Below are 22,371 nucleotides of genomic sequence, written 5' to 3'. Positions count from 1 at the left end.
AAACTTACATTCTCTAGTTCCATCAAGGCTATCATATTCCTCTCCTTCCAAGTTTTTAAAATGATTTTCGCTTTAACAATATCTCAAAATATCATTCACATTTTTTCTTAATCTTCTCATCCAACCTCCTTATTGGTCAACTTATGTCTTAAAATTATTCCCATTTTTATCCTCTTTTACTATGGCTTATATCTCACTATTCAACCACCAAGTATACTTAGACATATGAGCTTTTTCCTTTGACTCTCCATGGCACTACTTTTGATATTCTTTCAATGCATTAGGCCATTGTATTCCACATGTTATTAGTAACACCTTTCAAACCCCGCGTTACTTCTTTAAACACTTTATCCTCAATTTCTCAATTTTTAGATTTCACATCTAATTCATGAGTTTTTAATATATTTCCCGATTTGATTTTGCTCTTTATTATTGTATATAATACTATATATTGAATATTGCTAGCCTACTTTGTGCCATTAACTTCCTTTGGAAATAACCTAGAAACCTTTACATATTCGGCGGTCTATTTTTCTTACAAGAAAATGATCTATCCAACTCTTATTTGACCCATTTTTAAAAGTTATGTGCTTAACCATCCTTTTAAAAAGTTGTTGGTTACTACATGATTAAATGCTACGGCGAAATCTAAGATGTTCTCTTTGCCCTCATTTCGATCACCAAAACCATATCCACCATGTATCCTCTCGTGCACTTGCTTATATTTTCGGACATGACCATTGAAATCACCACCTATAATTATTCTCTCCTCTACAAATATTTGTTGTATTAACTCATCCAGTTGATCCCAAAATTTCTTTTAATATGTTTCTCCAATCCTATTTGGGGTGCATAGGCGCTAATTATACTCTCCAATTACAATATTAATTAATATTATTATGTAACTTATTCTCATAACTATTACTACCTTATTTTTCAGATGCTTAGCTACACCATTTCCACATCTTTCTTTTTTTTTTTTTTTTTTTTTTTATAAATAAATTTTATTGGAGAAGAGCATCAAGAAGATGCTAAAGATACAAAAAGGTCCCATAAAAAGGAGCGCTAGCCAATTACGTCATCAAGGAAGTCAAAAAAGGTAAACAAATCAGGATCCACACACCCTAACACCCAACCACACAAGACTCACAAAAATCTGTCTACAAACCAATATTTCCAGCATACAAAATGTTGTACAGAGTTTTTTCTATTTCGTTTACTTTCTCAGCTACTCAGTTTCTTGTAAGCATGTTATACTTTCCTTCTAATCATTAAATCTACTAATTCCATAGTTTTATCAGTCAGTGTTCCCTTTTCCAAGTTGCTAATGTAAACCAACAATCTTGGGCTAATTTCTTTACAGGTGCTCTTCCAAGAAAACATAAGGACCTTTTCCTATTTTTCATTGCACTAAGGCGCCGATGTAGTGATCCTTGCCTATTTTTCAAAACATGTTGCTTACAGAAAACATCCTAGCCCTTGCATGTTCATGTTCATAAGAGATCTGATGGGGAGTTTTACGTGGTAACTATGGAAGTGATCCATCATGTCAAAGGAAAAGAAGAGGGAAATAAAATGCTCTGCAGAAGCTTAAATCTTTTTAGAAAAAATGTTTCAACAGAAAAAACAAATATTAGGGAGAGAAAATGCTGAGTTTAACAAAAGTGTGTACCTTTAACAGGAGACTCAGACCAACCAGAAGATCTCCTTGGGCTATTCCACAGTGTTCCCTGTGAAGCCACCATCCCTGACCTGCTGAGAAATTCAGCACGATTTTGTTTTACATTTGCTCGTCCTCTACCCCGCCAAGGATTCCCATTTGCAGAATAAATTGAATTCCCAAAAGTAATGGTAGAACTACATACAAATAATTAGTTAAGTTGTTAAACCAAGCAAACGAAAGATTTTTTAAATCTGTTCTATCAACTAAGCAGATCTCTCTTCAATCAATATTCATGACCATTCATACATTAAATCAAGCATACCACCCATTTTGACTAATCCAAAATCGATTTCAACATCCCAACAGATAAAACTCAAAAAGCTAATAAGATCTATTTGTTTTGGATTTAATAAGTTGAATAAATTGAGTTAAGCATCAATTATATGAACATTTATTTGGTACAATAATTACCAGTCCGCCAGATGATGCAACGGGAGAGTAGGGAAAAAATGGTGCAAGTAACTTACTCTGGACCATTCCACTTGAAGGAAGTGATAAGAAAGCAGATTGACAAACAAGAAGCCAATGCCAAAGGAGTATCAAGAGTACTCTGACAGAAAATAAGAATAAAAAATTCAAAATAATACAATTCTGAGAGTAGGACGAAATTGCGGGAATGCAAGGCAAATTGCACACAGATTTCCGTTTGGTCCAGAGATACGCAAGTGGAGCATTATCACACTATTTATTAACATGAACACAATAGCCACCTGGCAGATAAATGTGGCTGCAATGACGCGCATGGCCCATTTCACAAATTGAGCTACGCCAACGTCCACACTTCCATCTTCTGCAATAACAAATTTTCGCACCATCTAATACCCTAAGGCAGCTCCTGCAACGACAATCCCAAGTAGTACAAAAATAGAAACCTGTAACCAAACAAGGTAAATAGTTTAAACAAATAAAGGACAGTTGAAAACTGAATGGGAAATTTGGCTATAAACCCCCTTTACTTTCCTTTCATTGTTAGGACTAAGAAAAAAATTAATACTTTCTAAACCCCCTCATAATTATAAAATCTTGCATAAAGGACAAAATTTATTATTTAAATATTTTATCAGACTATTATACCCTCACATATACACAATCCAGATACAAAATTTATCTTCTCTCTCGTCTCTCACTTCTAACCCTAGCTTCCTCTATGGCCGGAGCTGTGTCATTCCTAAGCTCCGACGATCTCTCTCTGTATCTTCTCAACTCTCCTCCTTCAACTCTCCTTCAACTGTTCATCTTCTATCTCATCTCTCTCTTCTAATCCTAGTTTCCTCCATGGCCGGAGCTGTGGAGAACTTGCAAATCGCGCTGATACATATATATATATATATATATATCTATATATGTGTGTGTTTGTGTGTTTTGAGATTTGAATTCGAATATATATGTGTTTTGAGATTTGAATTCGAATATATATATATCTACATATTTCGATCTGTAATATATATATATATATATATGTGTGTGTGTGTTTGTGTGTTTTGAGATTTGAATTCGAATATATAGATTTTTGAAAGCTCAAAGTTTTAAAAATCTGAAAAATCTGAAGAACCGGGGTATGAAAAATTGAGATTTCTCTAAAATTTTCAGATTATAGGCCTGATTCAAGGATTATAGGCATGATTCAATATTTTTCAAAGTAAACATCGATTGATTCAAGGATTATAGGCCTGATTCAAAGCTCAAAGCTCAAAGTTCCATCGATTTTTCAGAGTAAACATCAAATTTCATTTGATAGAACCAGAGTAAAATTTTACTCTAGTTCTATTGCTCTGTTTTTTTCATTTGATAGAACCAGGGTAAAATTTTACTTTTATACAGAGTAAAATTTTACTTTTAGCTTCAGAGTCTTACAGTTTACTTATTTTTCAGAGTAAAATTTTACTTTTATACAGAGTAAAATTTTACTTTTAGTTTCAGAGTGTAAAATTTTACTTTTAGTTTCAGAGTGTAAAATTTTACTCTCATTCATAGTAAAATTTTACTTTTATACAGAGTAAAATTTTACTTTTAGTTTCAGAGTGTAAAATTTTACTCTCATTCATAGTAAAATTACTTTCATACAGAGTAAAATTTTACTTTTAGTTTCAGAGTGTAAAATTTTACTCTCATTCATAGTAAAATTTTACTTTTATACAGAGTAAAATTTTACTTTTATACAGAGTAAAATTTTACTTTCATACAGAGTAAAATTTTACTTTTAGTTTCAGAGTGTAAAATTTTACTCTCATTCATAGTAAAATTTTACTTTTATACAAAGTAAAATTTTACTTTCATACAGAATAAAATTTTACTCTGAAATACATAGTGAAAATGTCTTAATAGGAGAGCTGATAGATTTGAGGGTAATATAGTAAAAGAAACAAGTTTTAAAATATCAGGAGGTTTTGAAAGTACTTATATAATTCTTGTCCTTTTGAAAGAGAAATTAGATAGTGAGGGTGCTATGACCAAATCCCCCAAACTGAATCTGTAATAAAAAAACGCTAATTCTATGGTCTTGCAATTATGAGGCCATTTGGTCTTGATTATGAATCGTGTAATTACTTGTGAGGCTTTGTGGCGCTCAAACTTGGGGTGATTGGTCATGAACTTGGTTATCAGGCTTTGTGGCTATGAACAGAAGTGGCCTAGGTTACGAGGCTTTGTGGTGTTTTTGGTTATGAATCCTTGAGACTGAAATTTTGAGCACATGCCATATGCACCATTTTTCCTTTTCGAAAAACAAAAAAAAATGGGATTCAAGTTGTAGTAGAAGAAAATAAATAAATGCTTTCAAAAGTGGCCAAAAAAATGACGAAATTTTTAATAGATGTAAGTGGGCTAACACAGAGATAATAAGGAGAGCCACTCTTTAGCTATGTTACATGGACTCGGGTAAAAGTGTCGGGTGTAGATATGTACCTAGGGGTCGGACTCGCCAAACCTCTAAATGAGGGATACGTGGGTACATCTAAAAAGTACCCAAAAATTAGACACGGGTACGCGGATACGGCAAACATGGATGTGTAAAAAACATATTATGTATTTTTCTGAAAAAGTTACAATAATTTATGGCTCAGAATGACTACATATTTTTATGATGATGCTACACATTTGTAGTTAAAAAATATTGAACAAAATATATATATATATATAACATTATTTTTTAAAAATGAATAATTGGTTTTCCACGGATATAAGTTAAATCCCAACTTAATTAGTATTAGGCCCAAACATGAGAAGCTCATGTAAAAGCCAGCCAGCCCAATAACCTTATAAATTTTATTATAAGGCCCATTTTATTAACAGACCAAAGTGTGTCCTATATAAGCCCAAATGCACCAAACCCTTTAATATACCCCTAGCAACCATCAACGAAGATGAATACAGAAGACGAAGATGATGAACGACAACGATGATGAGGTCGTGAGCCATGTTTCTCTCCTCCTCCTTTGTTGCTGCCGTGAAAAACAGAAAAGAAAATCAACTGTATCCGTTTGTATTTAGATATATTCCCCACCCGTACTCGTGTCGTGTCATGTCGTGTTGTGTCAACATGAGTACCTCTCAACATACAAAGAGTCTGTGTAACGTAGCTCTTTAGTTGGGATGGTCTAAGATTATAGCGATCCCGGATTTACCCTTGTTGTATAGTGATCCGGACATGTGTCCGTGGATGTTGGTAGTTGTTCATTATCTTGTTTACATCCTTTCTTACGTTGTATTTGAGTTATAGGATGTGTTGAGCGGGTTTGTTACAGGTTGGTTGAGTTTAGAAACCAAAACTAGTTGCCCAGATTTTTGGCCTGTACGCTCGAGCGGAGGTGTTGGCGCTCGAGCGTAGATTACATCCTTCCAGTATCTTGTTGTGCAGTGTTGTGAGCTCGAGCGTAGGGCTGGGAGCTCGAGCGAAGGCCTGGTTCTGCGAAAGTGCTGGGCGAGTGCATTCTGCGCTCGAGCGGGAGGTTGGCCGCTCGAGCGGAAGTCTGTGAGTGTACGCTCGAGCGGGGTGTTTTACGCTCGAGCGGAAGACTGGGTTTAAGTCCCGAAATTTGTGACTTTTCAAATCACTTTTTGCTTTCTCTTCTCTCTCTTACTTTTCCAAAATCACCATTGTTGAGCCTCTCACTCTAGATACTACCTTCTCTCTAGGTTTTGATCTAGTAAGAGTGATTTACTCACCTTTGGCCTTTACAAAAAAGTTGTTGATCGTCGAGGGCTTCATTGTAATCTGAAAATCACGGGTTTTGGAGCACGTTGGGTTTTGTCGTCTTCTCCTTTGGGACTCCGAATTTGAGGTAGGGATAACCTACTCCTCTCTATGGGTTTTGTCTTTAAATTTTGGTATTTTGAGATGTTGGGGCTTGGTTTGGTAATCTTGTAAAGGTTTGGGGCTTTTGTGTAATTTTACAAAGGTTGGGGTTTTATTCATAATAAACCTAGATGCATGTTTGGCATGAAGAAAATAGAATGATTGTTGAATCATTGGTGAAAACGGGACCTAAGGGTTGAAATGGTAATTATGGAAAATGGCCTAATTACATTGTTTAATTAATTGGGATAATTAATTGGTGAGAAACGAGGGAATGAAATGTTGATTGAATATCCATTTGCGCATTTATTTTCTGTTTTAGAAATAACTGCTTGGGGCTATCGGTGGAGGATAGTCGAGATTGTTGTAGACAATGTATGTTGATTAGGCAAACTGAAACTAATCAATGGAATGTGTTATGGAACTTGACAGTTGTTAGAATACATTAATTGTTTGTATTGTGTGATTGTATATAGAACCAATGTGTTTATATACGTTATGTGTAGAGGAGGAGATAGGGGATGTACTCCGCGGTTTAGGGGAAGATAGGGGATGGACCTCTAAACCGGATAGGTATTTGGAGGAGATAGGGGATGTACTCCGTGGACAGAGCTCATATGCTTGTCTGAGAAGTGAAGATAGAGCTCATATGCTTATCTTTGTGAAGTGAAGTGTGGATACAGCTTGTATGCTTATCTGTGGATATTGTTGATATACATATCTGTTGTAGAGTGTGGATACAGCTTGTATGCTTATCTGTGGATATTGTTGATATACATATCTGTTGAGAATGTGGATATAGCTTTTATGCTTATCTGAATGTGAGATATAGTTTTTATACATATCTGTGGAAATGATGATAGAGCTAGCATGCTTATCTGTTGAAAAAGGGAAAATGAAAAGTAATTGGGACTTGTAAGTCGTTGACATAAATATGTAATTTATGTGACTGAATCAGTGGTGACCAACTATCAATTGCTAATGTTTTAGTCATTGTCCATGGTTGGTTTAGTGTATTTCTACTGGGCTGTGGCTCACCCTATATGGGAATATCATTTTCAGGTACAGGAAGCATGCCACCTCCAAGGACATAGCTGGGAGGCTTGTGGCGGGCATAGTTTTGTCGCTTTACTTTGATGTATTACATGTAATTTCAAGCCAAGGGCTTAATGTGTAAACGAGTTAGAACCCCTTTGTTGTAACCAAGTGTTAACTTGGAAAGCTGTAAGCCCGTAGGGCATTTTGATATGATGTTAACATGTAATACTTATGTCTTGGAATTCTAATGAATGAAAGGAATGAGGTTAGTTTATATGAAGATGCGTGTCTTATCTGATGGGTTTAATGTTATTATTTTGAGGGCGTTACAACTTGGTATCAGAGCGTACCGGGTTCGAATACTTTGGGTACGTGGGAAGTGATTTAGTATCACAATGGGTTTGTCTCGCTTGGTAGAGACTTAGATGTAATATCATATGCTATGTGCTTAAATGCTAACATGCTTATGTGACTATGTGGGTATGGGATTTAATTTCTGGGATATTGATTGGATCCTTGAGTTTCTGGGAGTCTTGTTGGAAAAGCACTTGATCAACGCTGTTTCTAACCGGAACTCTAGTAACGTCTCGGGACTATTATTATCCGGAAATGAAGTTCGTAAGTGCTTATGTGTTTATGTGCTTATGTGGAGTGAATTACACTTGTCCATGCATTAGGACGTGAGTGTTTAGTTTCGGCACATTTATGAATGTGCTAACGTTCTGTGTTGCCTTTATTAGGATGTCAGGACGAGGAAGAGGTGCTAGGCGTGGTAGACCTGCGAGGCAGGAAGTACCGTTACAGGGTGAGATTCCGGCAGTGCAGGAGGGAGTTGGGCAGGCCAATGTGGCTGAGCCAGTAGGTCAGCAGGCTATGGGTGCCTTGGCCAGAGAGATAGCAGGAGCTTTAGGTATTCTTAGAGCTGGGAATCAGGCAGCTGAGACAGGGCCTTCCTTCTTGAAGAGGGAGTTCTTCCGGTGTAATCCGGACGAGTTTATCGGGGATCCTAAAGAGCCGCTTAAGGCAGATGAATGGCTCGAACAGACAACGAAGACGTTTGAGATGCTTGGCATCGAGGACGGAGCACTGAAAGTGACCTTGGCATCTTTCCAACTGAAGGGAGATGCGGGTCAATGGTGGAAATACGAGAAAGCTCGTGTTGGTGGTACTTGGGAGGCGTTTGTGAATGCTTTTCAGGAGAGGTTTTTATCAGCAGCAGCTAGGGAGAAGCTGAGGGATCAGTTTAGCCGGCTTAATCAGCAGGGCTTGTCAGTGGCCGAGTTTGAGGCTACTTTTACCAGTCTGTCCAGGTTTGCACCTGAACTGGTGGCGTCTGAGGAACGCCGTTGTTATGAGTTTGAGCGGAAGTTGAGGCGGGGCCTCAAGTTGAGAATTGGTGGGTCTTACATTCGAGAGTATAGACACCTAGTGGATGCTGCAGCTCATATGGAGCTTATGATGCAGGAGGAGGATGAGGGTCAGAGAGGCTCCAAGAGGAGCCAGGATAGTCAGAGTGATGGCAGGAGGCAGAGGGGTTATAACCCTCAGCAGTCTCAGGGTGCAGTCTCTAGATCGACCTTTCCAGTGCCTAGTGTAGGCTCGGGGAGAGGCAGTCAGGGAGAATTCACTTGTTACAAGTGTGGCCAGCTGGGTCACAAGGTTTCTGTTTGCCCGCAGAAGGGTGGGGGTCAGAAAGCTGCTTCTTCTTCAGCTAGACCGCCGAGTCAGGGTTTGGGCAGGGGGCAGCTCTTGATTTGTTATCAGTGTGGACAACCTGGGCACATGAAGAGGTTTTGCCCACAGCTGAGTGCCACTTCGGGAGCGTCTGGTTCTAGGCAGACGCAGGGTTTTCAGCCAGCTCAGTCTGTGCAGGCCTCGAGGGCCAATCCGGGAGCTTCGACATCCCAGTCTGTGCAGCAGTCTTTTGCTCCGAGAGGTGAGCAGGTAGACCAGGGGCCTACGGGGCGCGTGTATGCTGTTACCGCGCAGGACTTAGTACCGGCTCCATCAGTAGTGAGAGGTACTTTTCTGTTTTGCAACTCAGTTGCTAATGTGTTGATAGACACGGGTGCATCTCATTCTTTTGTATCTGCTGCATTTGCATCTGTTTTGGAATTGGAGTTAGCACAGTTAGCATCTCCTATTTGTGTGGTATCACCTTTGGGTGGTGAGTTGATTCTGAAACAGGGTGTTAGAGGATGTGATATAGAGGTCGCCGACTATAGGCTTCCTTTTCCGTTTGTTGTCATGCCCATGAAGGGTTTTGATGTTATTTTGGGTATGGACTGGTTATCGTCATACCGGGCTGTTATTGATTGCTACCGCCAGAGGGTTACATTGTGTACCTTGAGCGGGGAGTGGTTCCATTTCTTGGGAGACCGGGTTGGTAGTGTTTTGCCACCGGGGTATGATTCGCGAGGGCGAAGTGAGCTTAGTAGTCTACTTGCTAGCTTTGAGAGTGGTGAGACCCAGCATGTATTGCCGAGGGTGGTTTGTGAGTATTCGGATGTCTTTCCCGAAGATCTTGTTAGTTTGCCACCTCACCGAGAGATAGAGTTCTCTATTGATTTAGTGCCTGGTACGGCGCCGATTTCTATGGCACCTTACCGTTTTGCTCCAGCAGAGTTGGTTGAGTTGAAAGTTCAGCTCCAGGAATTGCTAGATAAGGGCTTTGTTCGCCCTAGTGTTTCACCGTGGGGAGCACCGGCACTCTTTGTTAAAAAGAAAGATGGTGCCTTGAGATTGTGTATTGACTACCGGAAGTTGAATCGGGCTACGGTTAAGAATAAGTATCCTATGCCCCGTATAGATGATTTGTTTGACCAGTTGAAGGGTTCCCGTTGTTTCTCTAAGATAGACTTGAGATCGGGTTACCATCAGTTGAGGGTCAGGGAGGAAGATATTCCGAAGACGGCATTCCGTACGCGGTATGGCCATTATGAGTTTCTGGTGATGCCATTTGGGCTTACCAATGCACCGGCAGTCTTTATGGACTTGATGAACCGGATTTTCCGGGAGTTCTTAGACCGCTTTGTGGTTGTTTTTGTGGACGATATCCTTATCTATTCGTCATCTAAGGAGGAGCACGAGGAACACTTGAGAGTGGTGCTTGAGTTACTTAGAGCCCATAGGCTGTATGCCAAGTTTGGGAAGTGTGAGTTCTGGCTGGGGGAAGTCAAGTTCTTAGGCCATGTGGTATCCGGGGAAGGGGTGTCTGTTGATACATCCAAGGTTGAGGCAGTGCAAGATTGGGCACAGCCTAAGAGTGTGTTTGAGATCCGCAGTTTTCTGGGATTAGCTGGGTATTACCGTCGGTTTGTGAAGGATTTCTCCAGGTTAGCGTCACCGTTGACTAGGCTGACTCAGAAGGGAGTCAAGTTTGTGTGGAGTAAGACTTGTGAAAAGTCGTTCCAAGAGTTGAAAGTTAGATTGACCACCGCTCCGGTGTTGATTATTCCGGAGAGAGGGTTGGGTTATGCGGTTTATTGTGATGCCTCACGAGAGGGTTTGGGTTGTGTGTTGATGCAAGAGGGGAAAGTGGTAGCTTATGGCTCACGTCAGTTGAAAATACACGAGAAGAATTACCCCACACACGACCTAGAGTTAGCAGCTGTGATCTTTGCCTTGAAAATCTGGAGGCACTACCTTTATGGTGAGAGGTTCGAGGTATTCTCGGATCATAAGAGTTTGAAGTATCTGTTTACACAGAGAGACTTGAATCTGAGGCAGAGGAGATGGATGGAGTTCATCGAGGATTATGATTTTGAGTTGCATTACCATCCGGGAAAGGCCAATGTTGTGGCCGATGCCCTTAGTAGGAAGACCATTAGTGATGTTGCTAGTATAGCCATCCGGGAATGGGTGATGTTGGGAGCACTTGGCGAGTTTGATTTGCTACTGGGCGAATCTGTTGAGGATGCGGCCTTGTTTTCTGTTGTTGCGCAGCCTACACTTATGATTAGAGTGTTAGAGGCACAGAGAGGTGACCTTGAGGTAGAATCCCTCCGAGAGAAGATCTCCAGTGGGAAAGTTGAGAAGGGTTTGACGGTGTATCCCGACCTGAGTGTGAGATACCGAGACCGTTTGTTTGTACCGGAGGCTTGCCGTGAGGAAGTACTCCGAGAGTTTCACCATTCGCGCCTTGCGGTGCATCCGGGAGGTACTAAGATGTATCAGGATTTGGGTCGCCAGTTTTGGTGGCAGGGTATGAAAAGAGATGTGGCTGTTTTCGTATCGAAATGCCTTACTTGCCAGCAAGTGAAGGCCGAGCATCAGAGGCCAGCGGGTTTGTTGCAACCCTTGCCTATTGCCGAGTGGAAGTGGGAGCATGTCACTATGGACTTCGTTGTAGGTCTTCCGAGGACTCAGCGGGGTAGTGATGCTATTTGGGTGGTTGTAGACCGGTTGACTAAGTCGGCGCACTTTATTCCTATGCGCGTGAGAGATTCGGTAGATCACCTTGCCGATTTGTATATTCGGGACGTAGTGAGATTGCACGGGGTCCCAGTGACGATCGTCTCAGATAGAGATCCTCGTTTTACTGCCAGGTTGTGGCAGAGTTTGCAGAGTGCCTTGGGCACTAAGTTGACCTTTAGTACGGCCTATCATCCTCAGACTGACGGGCAGTCCGAGCGTACTATTCAGATCCTCGAGGATATGCTTCGGGGTTGTGTCCTGGATTTCAGTGGGACGTGGGAGAGGCACTTGCCATTGGTAGAGTTTGCCTACAACAACAGTTTTCAGTCTAGCATCGGTATGGCACCGTTTGAGGCCTTGTATGGCCGACCGTGTAGGTCTCCAGTGTGTTGGGCCGAGGTGGGTGATGCACCTTTGTTGGGTCCGGAGTTGGTTAGGGAGACGACGGAGAAAGTTGAGCTTATCCGTAGGAGGCTTGTTACAGCCCAGAGTCGACAAAAGAGTTATGCCGACCGTAGGAGGAGGCCTTTGGCGTTTGAGGTAGGTGATCATGTCTTTCTGAAGATATCACCTAGGCGAGGCCTGATGAGGTTTGGGAAGAGTGGGAAGTTGTCCCCTCGGTTTATTGGTCCTTTTGAGATCCTTGAGAGGATAGGTGAGGTTGCTTATCGGTTAGCCTTACCGCCGCAGTTGTCCGGGGTGCATGACGTGTTTCATGTGAGTATGCTTCGGAAGTATGAGCCAGATCCATCACATGTGCTGGATTGGAGCGATTTAGAGGTAGATGAGGATGCCTCGTATGAGGAGAGACCGATTCGGGTCTTGGATAGGCGGGATCAGGTCCTGCGTGGCAAGACCATTCCTTTGGTGAAAGTCTTGTGGAAACATCACGGAGTGGAGGAAGCCACTTGGGAACGTGAGTTGGAAGTCCGTGAGAAATATCCGGACTTGTTTATTGATATGTAATCTTGTATTTGAATTTTACATTTTGTTGAACTTAAGAGCTTTTATATATGTCTTAAGTTGTGAAACATTGAAAATGTTTTGGTTATTGGAAGTATGTTTTGGAACTTGCCTCATATGGAAGTTGAATGTGATACTATATGTGTTGAATATATTGTTGAAATTGGAAAGATAGTGCATAATGTTGATGCATGTTGATAATACATATGTGGTTTACATATTGTGATATGTCTCTTGTTAAAGGGATGGGATGACCGGTAATGGGTCGAATTGTTGAATGTTCAAGTGTAACATTGATTAACAGGGAGAAAAACTTGTTTTGAAAACTTGTGCTTAATTTCGGGGACGAAATTCTTTAAGGGGGGGAGGTTATAGCGATCCCGGATTTACCCTTGTTGTATAGTGATCCGGACATGTGTCCGTGGATGTTGGTAGTTGTTCATTATCTTGTTTACATCCTTTCTTACGTTGTATTTGAGTTATAGGATGTGTTGAGCGGGTTTGTTACAGGTTGGTTGAGTTTAGAAACCAAAACTAGTTGCCCAGATTTTTGGCCTGTACGCTCGAGCGGAGGTGTTGGCGCTCGAGCGTAGATTACATCCTTCCAGTATCTTGTTGTGCAGTGTTGTGAGCTCGAGCGTAGGGCTGGGAGCTCGAGCGAAGGCCTGGTTCTGCGAAAGTGCTGGGCGAGTGCATTCTGCGCTCGAGCGGGAGGTTGGCCGCTCGAGCGGAAGTCTGTGAGTGTACGCTCGAGCGGGGTGTTTTACGCTCGAGCGGAAGACTGGGTTTAAGTCCCGAAATTTGTGACTTTTCAAATCACTTTTTGCTTTCTCTTCTCTCTCTTACTTTTCCAAAATCACCATTGTTGAGCCTCTCACTCTAGATACTACCTTCTCTCTAGGTTTTGATCTAGTAAGAGTGATTTACTCACCTTTGGCCTTTACAAAAAAGTTGTTGATCGTCGAGGGCTTCATTGTAATCTGAAAATCACGGGTTTTGGAGCACGTTGGGTTTTGTCGTCTTCTCCTTTGGGACTCCGAATTTGAGGTAGGGATAACCTACTCCTCTCTATGGGTTTTGTCTTTAAATTTTGGTATTTTGAGATGTTGGGGCTTGGTTTGGTAATCTTGTAAAGGTTTGGGGCTTTTGTGTAATTTTACAAAGGTTGGGGTTTTATTCATAATAAACCTAGATGCATGTTTGGCATGAAGAAAATAGAATGATTGTTGAATCATTGGTGAAAACGGGACCTAAGGGTTGAAATGGTAATTATGGAAAATGGCCTAATTACATTGTTTAATTAATTGGGATAATTAATTGGTGAGAAACGAGGGAATGAAATGTTGATTGAATATCCATTTGCGCATTTATTTTCTGTTTTAGAAATAACTGCTTGGGGCTATCGGTGGAGGATAGTCGAGATTGTTGTAGACAATGTATGTTGATTAGGCAAACTGAAACTAATCAATGGAATGTGTTATGGAACTTGACAGTTGTTAGAATACATTAATTGTTTGTATTGTGTGATTGTATATAGAACCAATGTGTTTATATACGTTATGTGTAGAGGAGGAGATAGGGGATGTACTCCGCGGTTTAGGGGAAGATAGGGGATGGACCTCTAAACCGGATAGGTATTTGGAGGAGATAGGGGATGTACTCCGTGGACAGAGCTCATATGCTTGTCTGAGAAGTGAAGATAGAGCTCATATGCTTATCTTTGTGAAGTGAAGTGTGGATACAGCTTGTATGCTTATCTGTGGATATTGTTGATATACATATCTGTTGTAGAGTGTGGATACAGCTTGTATGCTTATCTGTGGATATTGTTGATATACATATCTGTTGAGAATGTGGATATAGCTTTTATGCTTATCTGAATGTGAGATATAGTTTTTATACATATCTGTGGAAATGATGATAGAGCTAGCATGCTTATCTGTTGAAAAAGGGAAAATGAAAAGTAATTGGGACTTGTAAGTCGTTGACATAAATATGTAATTTATGTGACTGAATCAGTGGTGACCAACTATCAATTGCTAATGTTTTAGTCATTGTCCATGGTTGGTTTAGTGTATTTCTACTGGGCTGTGGCTCACCCTATATGGGAATATCATTTTCAGGTACAGGAAGCATGCCACCTCCAAGGACATAGCTGGGAGGCTTGTGGCGGGCATAGTTTTGTCGCTTTACTTTGATGTATTACATGTAATTTCAAGCCAAGGGCTTAATGTGTAAACGAGTTAGAACCCCTTTGTTGTAACCAAGTGTTAACTTGGAAAGCTGTAAGCCCGTAGGGCATTTTGATATGATGTTAACATGTAATACTTATGTCTTGGAATTCTAATGAATGAAAGGAATGAGGTTAGTTTATATGAAGATGCGTGTCTTATCTGATGGGTTTAATGTTATTATTTTGAGGGCGTTACAAAGATTGTCCTTGAAGAGGAAGATGATAGAGATGTAAATGGTGACTTCCTGATGCTCAGAGAGAGAAAGCGAAACTTGAATCACTAGGTCAGACTGAAGCATGAGAAGTTAGATTGGTTGTGTGAAGTCCTTAACCAACTAATGAGTAGCAAAGGTGAGAAGGATTTTACAGAAGGATTTTGTGACAAGGTAGTCGTATCGTATGGATGTTAGTTCCGTCATACTAAAGGGGGAGATTCCTTTGCATTTTGGTTGGTAAAGGTAGGAAATGGTGGTCTTCTTTCCAAAGAATAAAGGGCACCCTCTTTGAGGGATGTGGCTAAGAAGTTGTCAAAACTCAAGGTGTAGAAGGAACCAGCCAATGTGAAAGAAGTTGATCCTTTATGCAGGTGCGTGAAATGGTGTATTGGGCCACCAAATCAAAGCCCTTCTAGACTAAGGTTACAAGGGAAAAAGAGAGTAGTGAATTCTATTGATGCCAAGGAAACCGTACATTTCTTGGAAAGAGGTTTGATGGGGAGGGTAGTGGACTAATATAGGGGCATCCCATCTACAACAAATATGCTAATCACCTTTGGAAGGTCTCGACCAGAGTTGGGTTTGATGTTAAAGAACTTTTTTATTCATTTTGTTGCCATCAAAAGAGGAGGCGAAAAGGGGTTTTGAATGAAAAAAGTTGAGTTCTTCTGACTGGTGGTCTCTAGTGGAAGTGTGTTGTCATGGAATTGGTGGTCCAAAGGCCATTTGGGTTCGCTTCCTGGGCTGCCACTACACCTATAGAATGAGGAGGTTGTTAAGGTGTTTGTGGAAGTGTTCTAAGGGTTGACAAAGACGCAAGCAAAGATGTCAATATCGTTGGGCTAGGCTTCTTGTTGAAGAATACACAATACAATTTCTGACAATTGTAATAGTGGAGGTAAATCCTTGGCTTTTGAGATCCCTCTTTGGACGGAATTGGGGTCTTCAAGTGCATGATAGTCGAAGGTCTACGTAGCATACAATGAGTGGAGGTAATAGCGTTGACCGAATGAGGAGGATAATGGAGGGTCACACGTGGTCAATACATGGGTTTGCTTGGCAAAAAGGCATGCATTGTTAGTGCATAACAATTGTCATCTAGTTCAAATATGAATAGACAAAAGGAGAAGAAAGTGCTATAGGTAAGGGTGTTCACGGGTCGATTCGCCCTAGGTTTGTCCATAACCCGTCACCTGAACCAACTGTAAGCCTGGGAAATTTTAGCCAATCACAAATTGCCATGTACTAAGGCTTCAAAATATGCACAATTATTGGCAAATCAAATCTTTCCACGTGTCTAATTGGTCTCAAATCAAGATTACATAGTGGTCAAATTAAATATTCTCATGTGTTAAAATGATGCAGTAAGCCTTTGACTAATCAAATTAAGCCACTTGTCACATTGAGGTGGTCAAGCCAATATAAAATATGGCACACCATTAAAGTGATATTTTGGTGTTTACCCCTAAATAAATCATAATTATCGAAGAAGTTAAAGTCTATTAAGACTCTCCTCCATCCATTCCTATAAATTGGTGTGATCTCTACCAAAAATTTTCATACAAATTCTACATACATAAATCAAGTTGGAGAGACAAAAATTTACATCAAGCAAGAGAGAGCTCCATTGGATTCAAGCCTAAAGCCCCAAGGTTTCTTCACCAAAGCCAATCAAACTCCATAAAACATAAAGTTCGGAGATTCAAATCAAAGTTGTCATCAAACATATTGTCGTCTTCTACAAAATTGGAGGGGATTCTACAAACCTGATTTGGGAAAAACCTATCAAGCCCTCACAGTCTTCTTCTCGTCACTTGGAGGAGATTTCGTTGCTCAATTCGGAAACAAGCTATCAAGCCCTCAAAGCAACTTATTGAAGAGAAGAATCAGAGGATTTTCTTTTATTAGAAATTTCATTAGAGATTGTACTTGTTTTATTTTAAATTAATAAATTTATATTTGTTACTCAATTTTTCTGTCTTTATTTTTGCAGACAAGAAATTTGTGTATACACCAACCATTTCAAATTCCAAAACTGACCATCCAATTTTGACCAAATCTCCTTTCAAAATCAACCGATTTTCTTCCTCCAGTTTAAATGTTGGTTTCGGTCGGCTTCAAGACCCGCACACTCTCTCTGAACATGTGTAGATCTAAAAAAAAAAAAGAGTTGAGCAGTAGCACTGTTTGATCTGACCCAAATCAATCTCTACCATTTGATGAATACATAAAAATCACAAATTAGAGAGGGAAATGAGTGATGGAGATCTAAGTGTAGGGGATTTCAAAGGGAGGGTTTAAAAATAATTCAAAGAACACCAAATCAATATGCTTCAATACCTTAGTTTCTACAAGTACAACATTTGGGTTCTTCCTTTGATTGCATCGTTGAGAGAGAGAGAGAGAGAGAGAGAGAGAGAGAGAGAGAGAGAGATGAGATGAAGGTTAGAGAGAGATTGTGTATGTGTTAGATGTAGAAAAAGAATGAAAAAGAAAGAGAAAAAATTAAACAATACTATTTAAGGGGGGAGAGAGAGAGACAGAGAGATTTCAAATACTACAAGTCATTTGAAAAGAAAGAGAGAGAATTAAATAATACCATATAAGAAGATAAAGAGAATGATAGGTTTTAAATATAAGTTGATTGAGAAGAAAGAGAAAACAGTAAAGTCATTTGAGAAGGAAGAGAATGAAATAGTATTTAAAAATTAAGAAGATAAGATGGATGTCAGATTGAGAAGTAAAAAGATAAAGAGTGTAATGTCAATTTCCAAAGATACAATGGCACGTGTAATGAATATCCTTTATACATACACATATATCGGATGGTTCAGGGTCCAATCATTGTTTTTCTCCACATTCCGAGAGCCAACCAAAAATAAAAAAAAATCTACACTTCCAACCCACTACCAACCGTGCAACTTCACGAAACCGTCCATAGCATGTCGGGTCGAGTCGGATTAGTTTGGTCGGGTGCATTGGGTAAGTCCCCTAGCTATCGGACAGGTGCATGGAGAGAAATGTGCCATACTGCCTAGGCAGAAGGTAGTGGGTCTGGGAAATCCCAACCATTTCAGCTCTTGAGTAATTGTTGGGTTACAACAAGAGTAAGTGTGTTCAGGGGTTGCATTGGTTCAGGTTTGCCATTGGCTCATCACACAAACTGGTCCTTTCAAGTGGGAAGCACAAGCATCCACCTTCGACCGAACACTAGGAAAAAAACTGGACCAAATATGTCATTCGGATTGCAATCATTTTCAGGCTCATCTTTCGGGTGGTTCATTTTTATCTATTTTTTTCTTGCAATCAACCACAACCCTAAGAAAAAAATCAATTGTAAAGGCAAGGAAGACCGAAGAGGGAAAGGGGGTGAGAGATGAGACTGCGAAGATTGGATAGTGGAGACTAGAGGGAGATTGAAGAGTGATAGACAGGTTGAGGGTAGGGCAGATCAACAAAAAAGAGTGAATATCGTCTCCGCCTCCATCTTATCACAGCTTGCCACTACCCATCTTGCAGCAGCAGCTTGGCCTACAGTTGTTTGGTATTAATGATGCAACAAGACAGAGAGAAGAGAAACCGTGAGAGATTGCATATTGTAAGAAGATTTTGAGAGCCTAAAAGCGATGATCTTCATCTAGGAAGCACAGGTGCGGGTATGGATACGGATACGGATACAGGTATGGGTACGATAAGAGTACGCCATTACGTCAAATTCTTTAACAAGTAGGATGAGGATACAGTTGGGGTACATCAATTTTTTTATTTATAGTTAAACATCCAACATACAAATCAAAGTTTCAATATCAAAACTAAAAGGACAACAGTTTGTCTAATGTCTAAAACAAGATGCAAAAGAGAGCATACCCATAACTCATTGGTAAAGGATGTTGGAAACAAATTACCTGATGATTTTCAAAGTTGAAAGAAGAATAATAAAGGCTGCAACAAATTTTGCAGCTGCAAAAAAAAATACCACGCCGTACCCAAAACATACCCAGCTTGTACCCACGACGTACCCAAACGTATATGCTGTACCCAACATGTATTTAGCGTACCCGGTACACATGCAATCATACCGGTACACTTACCCGCACCCGGTAAGTACCCTATACTTGTACGGCACCATTTTTGGAGTACACGTGCTTCATAGATCTTCATTCATCAGATCATGGCTTCTGAAGGAGAGAACGAAAGACACAAACACAGAAAAAAGTGACTCTGAGTGATATGATAAGAGAGAGGATACGTCCAGTCTTTAGAGATAAGATAATATGATAAGGAAAGTGACTCAAGAGCCAATACCAATGTAACACATGTAGATGCAATATGCTAAGTAAATACATTAGTCGGTTCGGGTGGCAGATTTCTGGACAGTAGACCCGACATCCAATCGATTGATTGAAAAAATTAAGAACTTCACCCACCACAAACCGTAACTGATATCAAAACCTTCCGATGATGCTCTAGTCGGGTCATTCGGGTTGAACGCTTTGGATAATTTTTTGAAAATTGTACTAGGCTAGTTCCTGATGGGATGAGAAAAAGTGGTTTGTTTTATTCGAGCTAGGAATAGAAAGGAAAATGGGTGACACACTATCCCAACAATCAAGCCCTACTCATGGTTGAAGACATAAGAGTTGCATTTTGTCAAAATGGTCCTTAGTAACATCCAACTTTGGTCTATTTGCTTTCGGGGGCTTACTCTTTTTATCCTAATAGACCTTGTGAAAAGAGTCGGGCCTTATTCTTCTAGACGATCACCCCTCGTTATATGGTCATTTTTCAGCTCTATGGGGCATCTTTGGTGGTTGTGAAAGGAGGTTGTCTTCGTTCTCAGATGGGTAAACTCTGATTGCAAAGAAATGTGTGCTCAAGAAGGAACAAAAGAGGGAGATGCTTCAAGACCTGAGTGGAGCAATACAATAGCTCTGAATAATACAAAGGGTGGGAGATGATTAGAGTTGATTGTTCAAAAGAGGGTTTGCAAGTCTCTCTTATGGACAACGAGCAGATAAGTTCCATAGCATTGGGTGGAACTATGAAGTATAGGTACTTCGACAAACATGCTATACTCGTATCGGGTACTGGTACTTTGCATTGTTGTTCTGCATACATATCAGGTACACAAAGCACATACCTAAATTTTTCTTCTTAATTTTTGTCATTCCCTAGAGGTACCTCGTATATACCGAAGCCATACTAAAACCGGAACAATATTTTCTTTTACACAAAGGTGAATTCAGTTTCACTGGATTTTTTATGTATTGATTTTTAAATTAAGCTTTGGTTTGTTAGTTATTTAATATAATGACATTTAATTTTGCTTTATACCTTACTTTTGGTATTAAATGTAAATTGTATGTTGTATCTTAACCAACTAAACCATTTACCTAATTTTTGCACAACTCTAAATTAAAAATAAATCTTTTTTTACTAACGTACCTAGTTATACCCGTGCTTTACTTTTTTTAGATTTTACCATATCGATATACTCATACTCGTACCTGTACACAATCTTCATAGGGTGGAAGACATAAGGTAAGATACCTCAAGGTATAGTATCAAGGCTGGAGTCTCAAGTCTCTATTCCTTCTGTCTTTTGTTCGGTGTAATGTAAGAGAACGAGGATGTTGTGGTAATTTTTTATTGGACTTCAGTGGTTATTATGGGGGATTATTTTTGTCCAAGAAGCACGGGTGGAGTGTGTTCAAGGGGCTAAATTAGTTCTTGCGAACAAATGTAATACAACACATGCAAATGTACTCTTCTTTAATTAGGAATGTTTTCTTGTTGTTTCTTTTCATGCAACACATGTACTCGCATTTCTTATTTTTCTTCTTTGATTATTTTCCACTCTTTTACTGATGATGAGTATTATGGCAGCCAGAAAAGTTGCTACGACAACATAAAACTTTAAGGATCATGTTGAAGGACAGGAAGAATTGCCTGTCAACAATTTATCATGGTTACTAGAGCATGTAATAGATCATGTCTTTGAACCTCAACACCTACTCGATAATTATAATACTTGCACCTCTTTGGCCTGCTTTTGGAGGAGAGTTTGGCCATATGTGAGGGGCTTGTTGAGGAAATAATTTATAAATAGTGAAGTCACCACTTTCTACAATAGTTTAAGCTTTTAGATGAGTTAACATTTATCAAATCATTTTTGTTGAGTTTTAGTTAAAGGGTTGCACAATAGAAATTTCTCATACTTCAAAAGTGGGGTAGGGTTTAGAATATATATAATCTATATGATGTAGTATAATAAATAGACCGAGTGTTTGTTAAATAGCTTATTAGTTGTAGTATATAAATAGGTGGTGTAATACTACTCATGTAACGATATGTAAGGAATGGGTGCTGCATTTCTTTGCTCAAGAACAAACAAGATTCTCTCAACTTAGCCGTCTACAAATACATTGAACTTCATCCTCGCATCATTGGCTCAACAACCATAGGTGTGTGACAGCTGCCAAAATGTATATATTTAGGCCCCTTAAAGTATACTTAGGTCCTTTAATCATTGTTACTTGATGATTTTAATGTTTGTGTATGTGCAGGTCATTCAAGTTTATGAGTAGAAATTGGACTTAATTTCATATTTGAAATCTAAGACCAAGCTCAAACTCAGCTCTGAATGCCTAGAAGAATCTAAATAATTTTAATCAAGTAATAAAAGTTCAACCCATGAGATTTGAAGAAAGAAAAGTTAAAATTGTTACAATCCCGCTATAGAAGTCACTCTGTACAGCCTTCAGTATTTTGAATGTATCTCTCTCGTCCGATATCAGATTTAAGTGATTCAAGCAGCATTGGAAAGATTACTCAAAGGGCTACGGTTTTGTGCGAAATAGGAATTTTCAAATTCTGACTTTTAATAGGTCAAAACAGGCCAACAAGATGAGCCTAAAAAGCTGAGAATAATTACATCCGAATTTTCCTTTCATTTTAGGAAATTCTAACCTCTGGGGTATTACTTAGAAGGCTCCATATCTCTATAAATATAAAACCCTATTCATTATTAGGGTTGTTCTTGATTTTAGAGAGAGAAGGCGGAGGCTACGAAGACATGTGCAGCTAAGGAGCTCTCCTCTTATTGGATGAAACTCTAGTCAAGTAACCATGTTTTGTATTTAGTTTGTGGTTTTATTATTGATTCAACAATTGTATAAGATTAAAGCTTTTCTATATTATTACTTTGTTTTGAATCTTCTATCTAGCACATGTTCTTAGTTTCTGTGATTCTAATTGCATACTTATACATCAGTTTTCATTGATTTGCTCTTATTCGGTTAAGATAGTCTATGCTAGGAGAGACAATTCGTGCTAATACTAGATAGTCTATGTTAATCGTTAAACTGCCAATCATCCTCTAGACGATACTGTTGGGACTTGTAGTCATTAACGGATCATAGTTGAGTTGACTAATAAATCTGCAAACTGTTACAGTTCATTGATTACAAGGTTATGGTGGATTCGAAAC

General features: G+C 39.5%; 1 protein-coding gene across 2 annotated transcripts in view; it reads right to left on the bottom strand.

The window, feature by feature from the left end:
• Positions 1-22,371, bottom strand: part of LOC145804562 (uncharacterized) — a 41,368-nt gene that overhangs the window by 3,559 nt on the left and 15,438 nt on the right. For both annotated transcript variants that reach the window (XM_082898914.1, XM_082898915.1), the window contains 3 exons: positions 2,434-2,595; positions 2,191-2,273; positions 1,673-1,857 (listed from right to left, as the gene is read on the bottom strand). In XM_082898914.1, the coding sequence (XP_082755040.1) occupies positions 1,673-1,857; positions 2,191-2,273; positions 2,434-2,538 (373 nt within the window). In that variant the 5' untranslated portion in view covers positions 2,539-2,595. The remainder of the gene's footprint in view (positions 1-1,672; positions 1,858-2,190; positions 2,274-2,433; positions 2,596-22,371) is intronic.

The sequence above is a fragment of the Camellia sinensis genome, chromosome 12, assembly GCF_055761805.1.
Source record: "Camellia sinensis isolate YWXY chromosome 12, ASM5576180v1, whole genome shotgun sequence".
NCBI lineage: Eukaryota > Viridiplantae > Streptophyta > Magnoliopsida > Ericales > Theaceae > Camellia > Camellia sinensis.
Note: the sequence above shows the minus strand (reverse complement) of the source record. Positions and strands in the feature narration are given on the sequence as shown.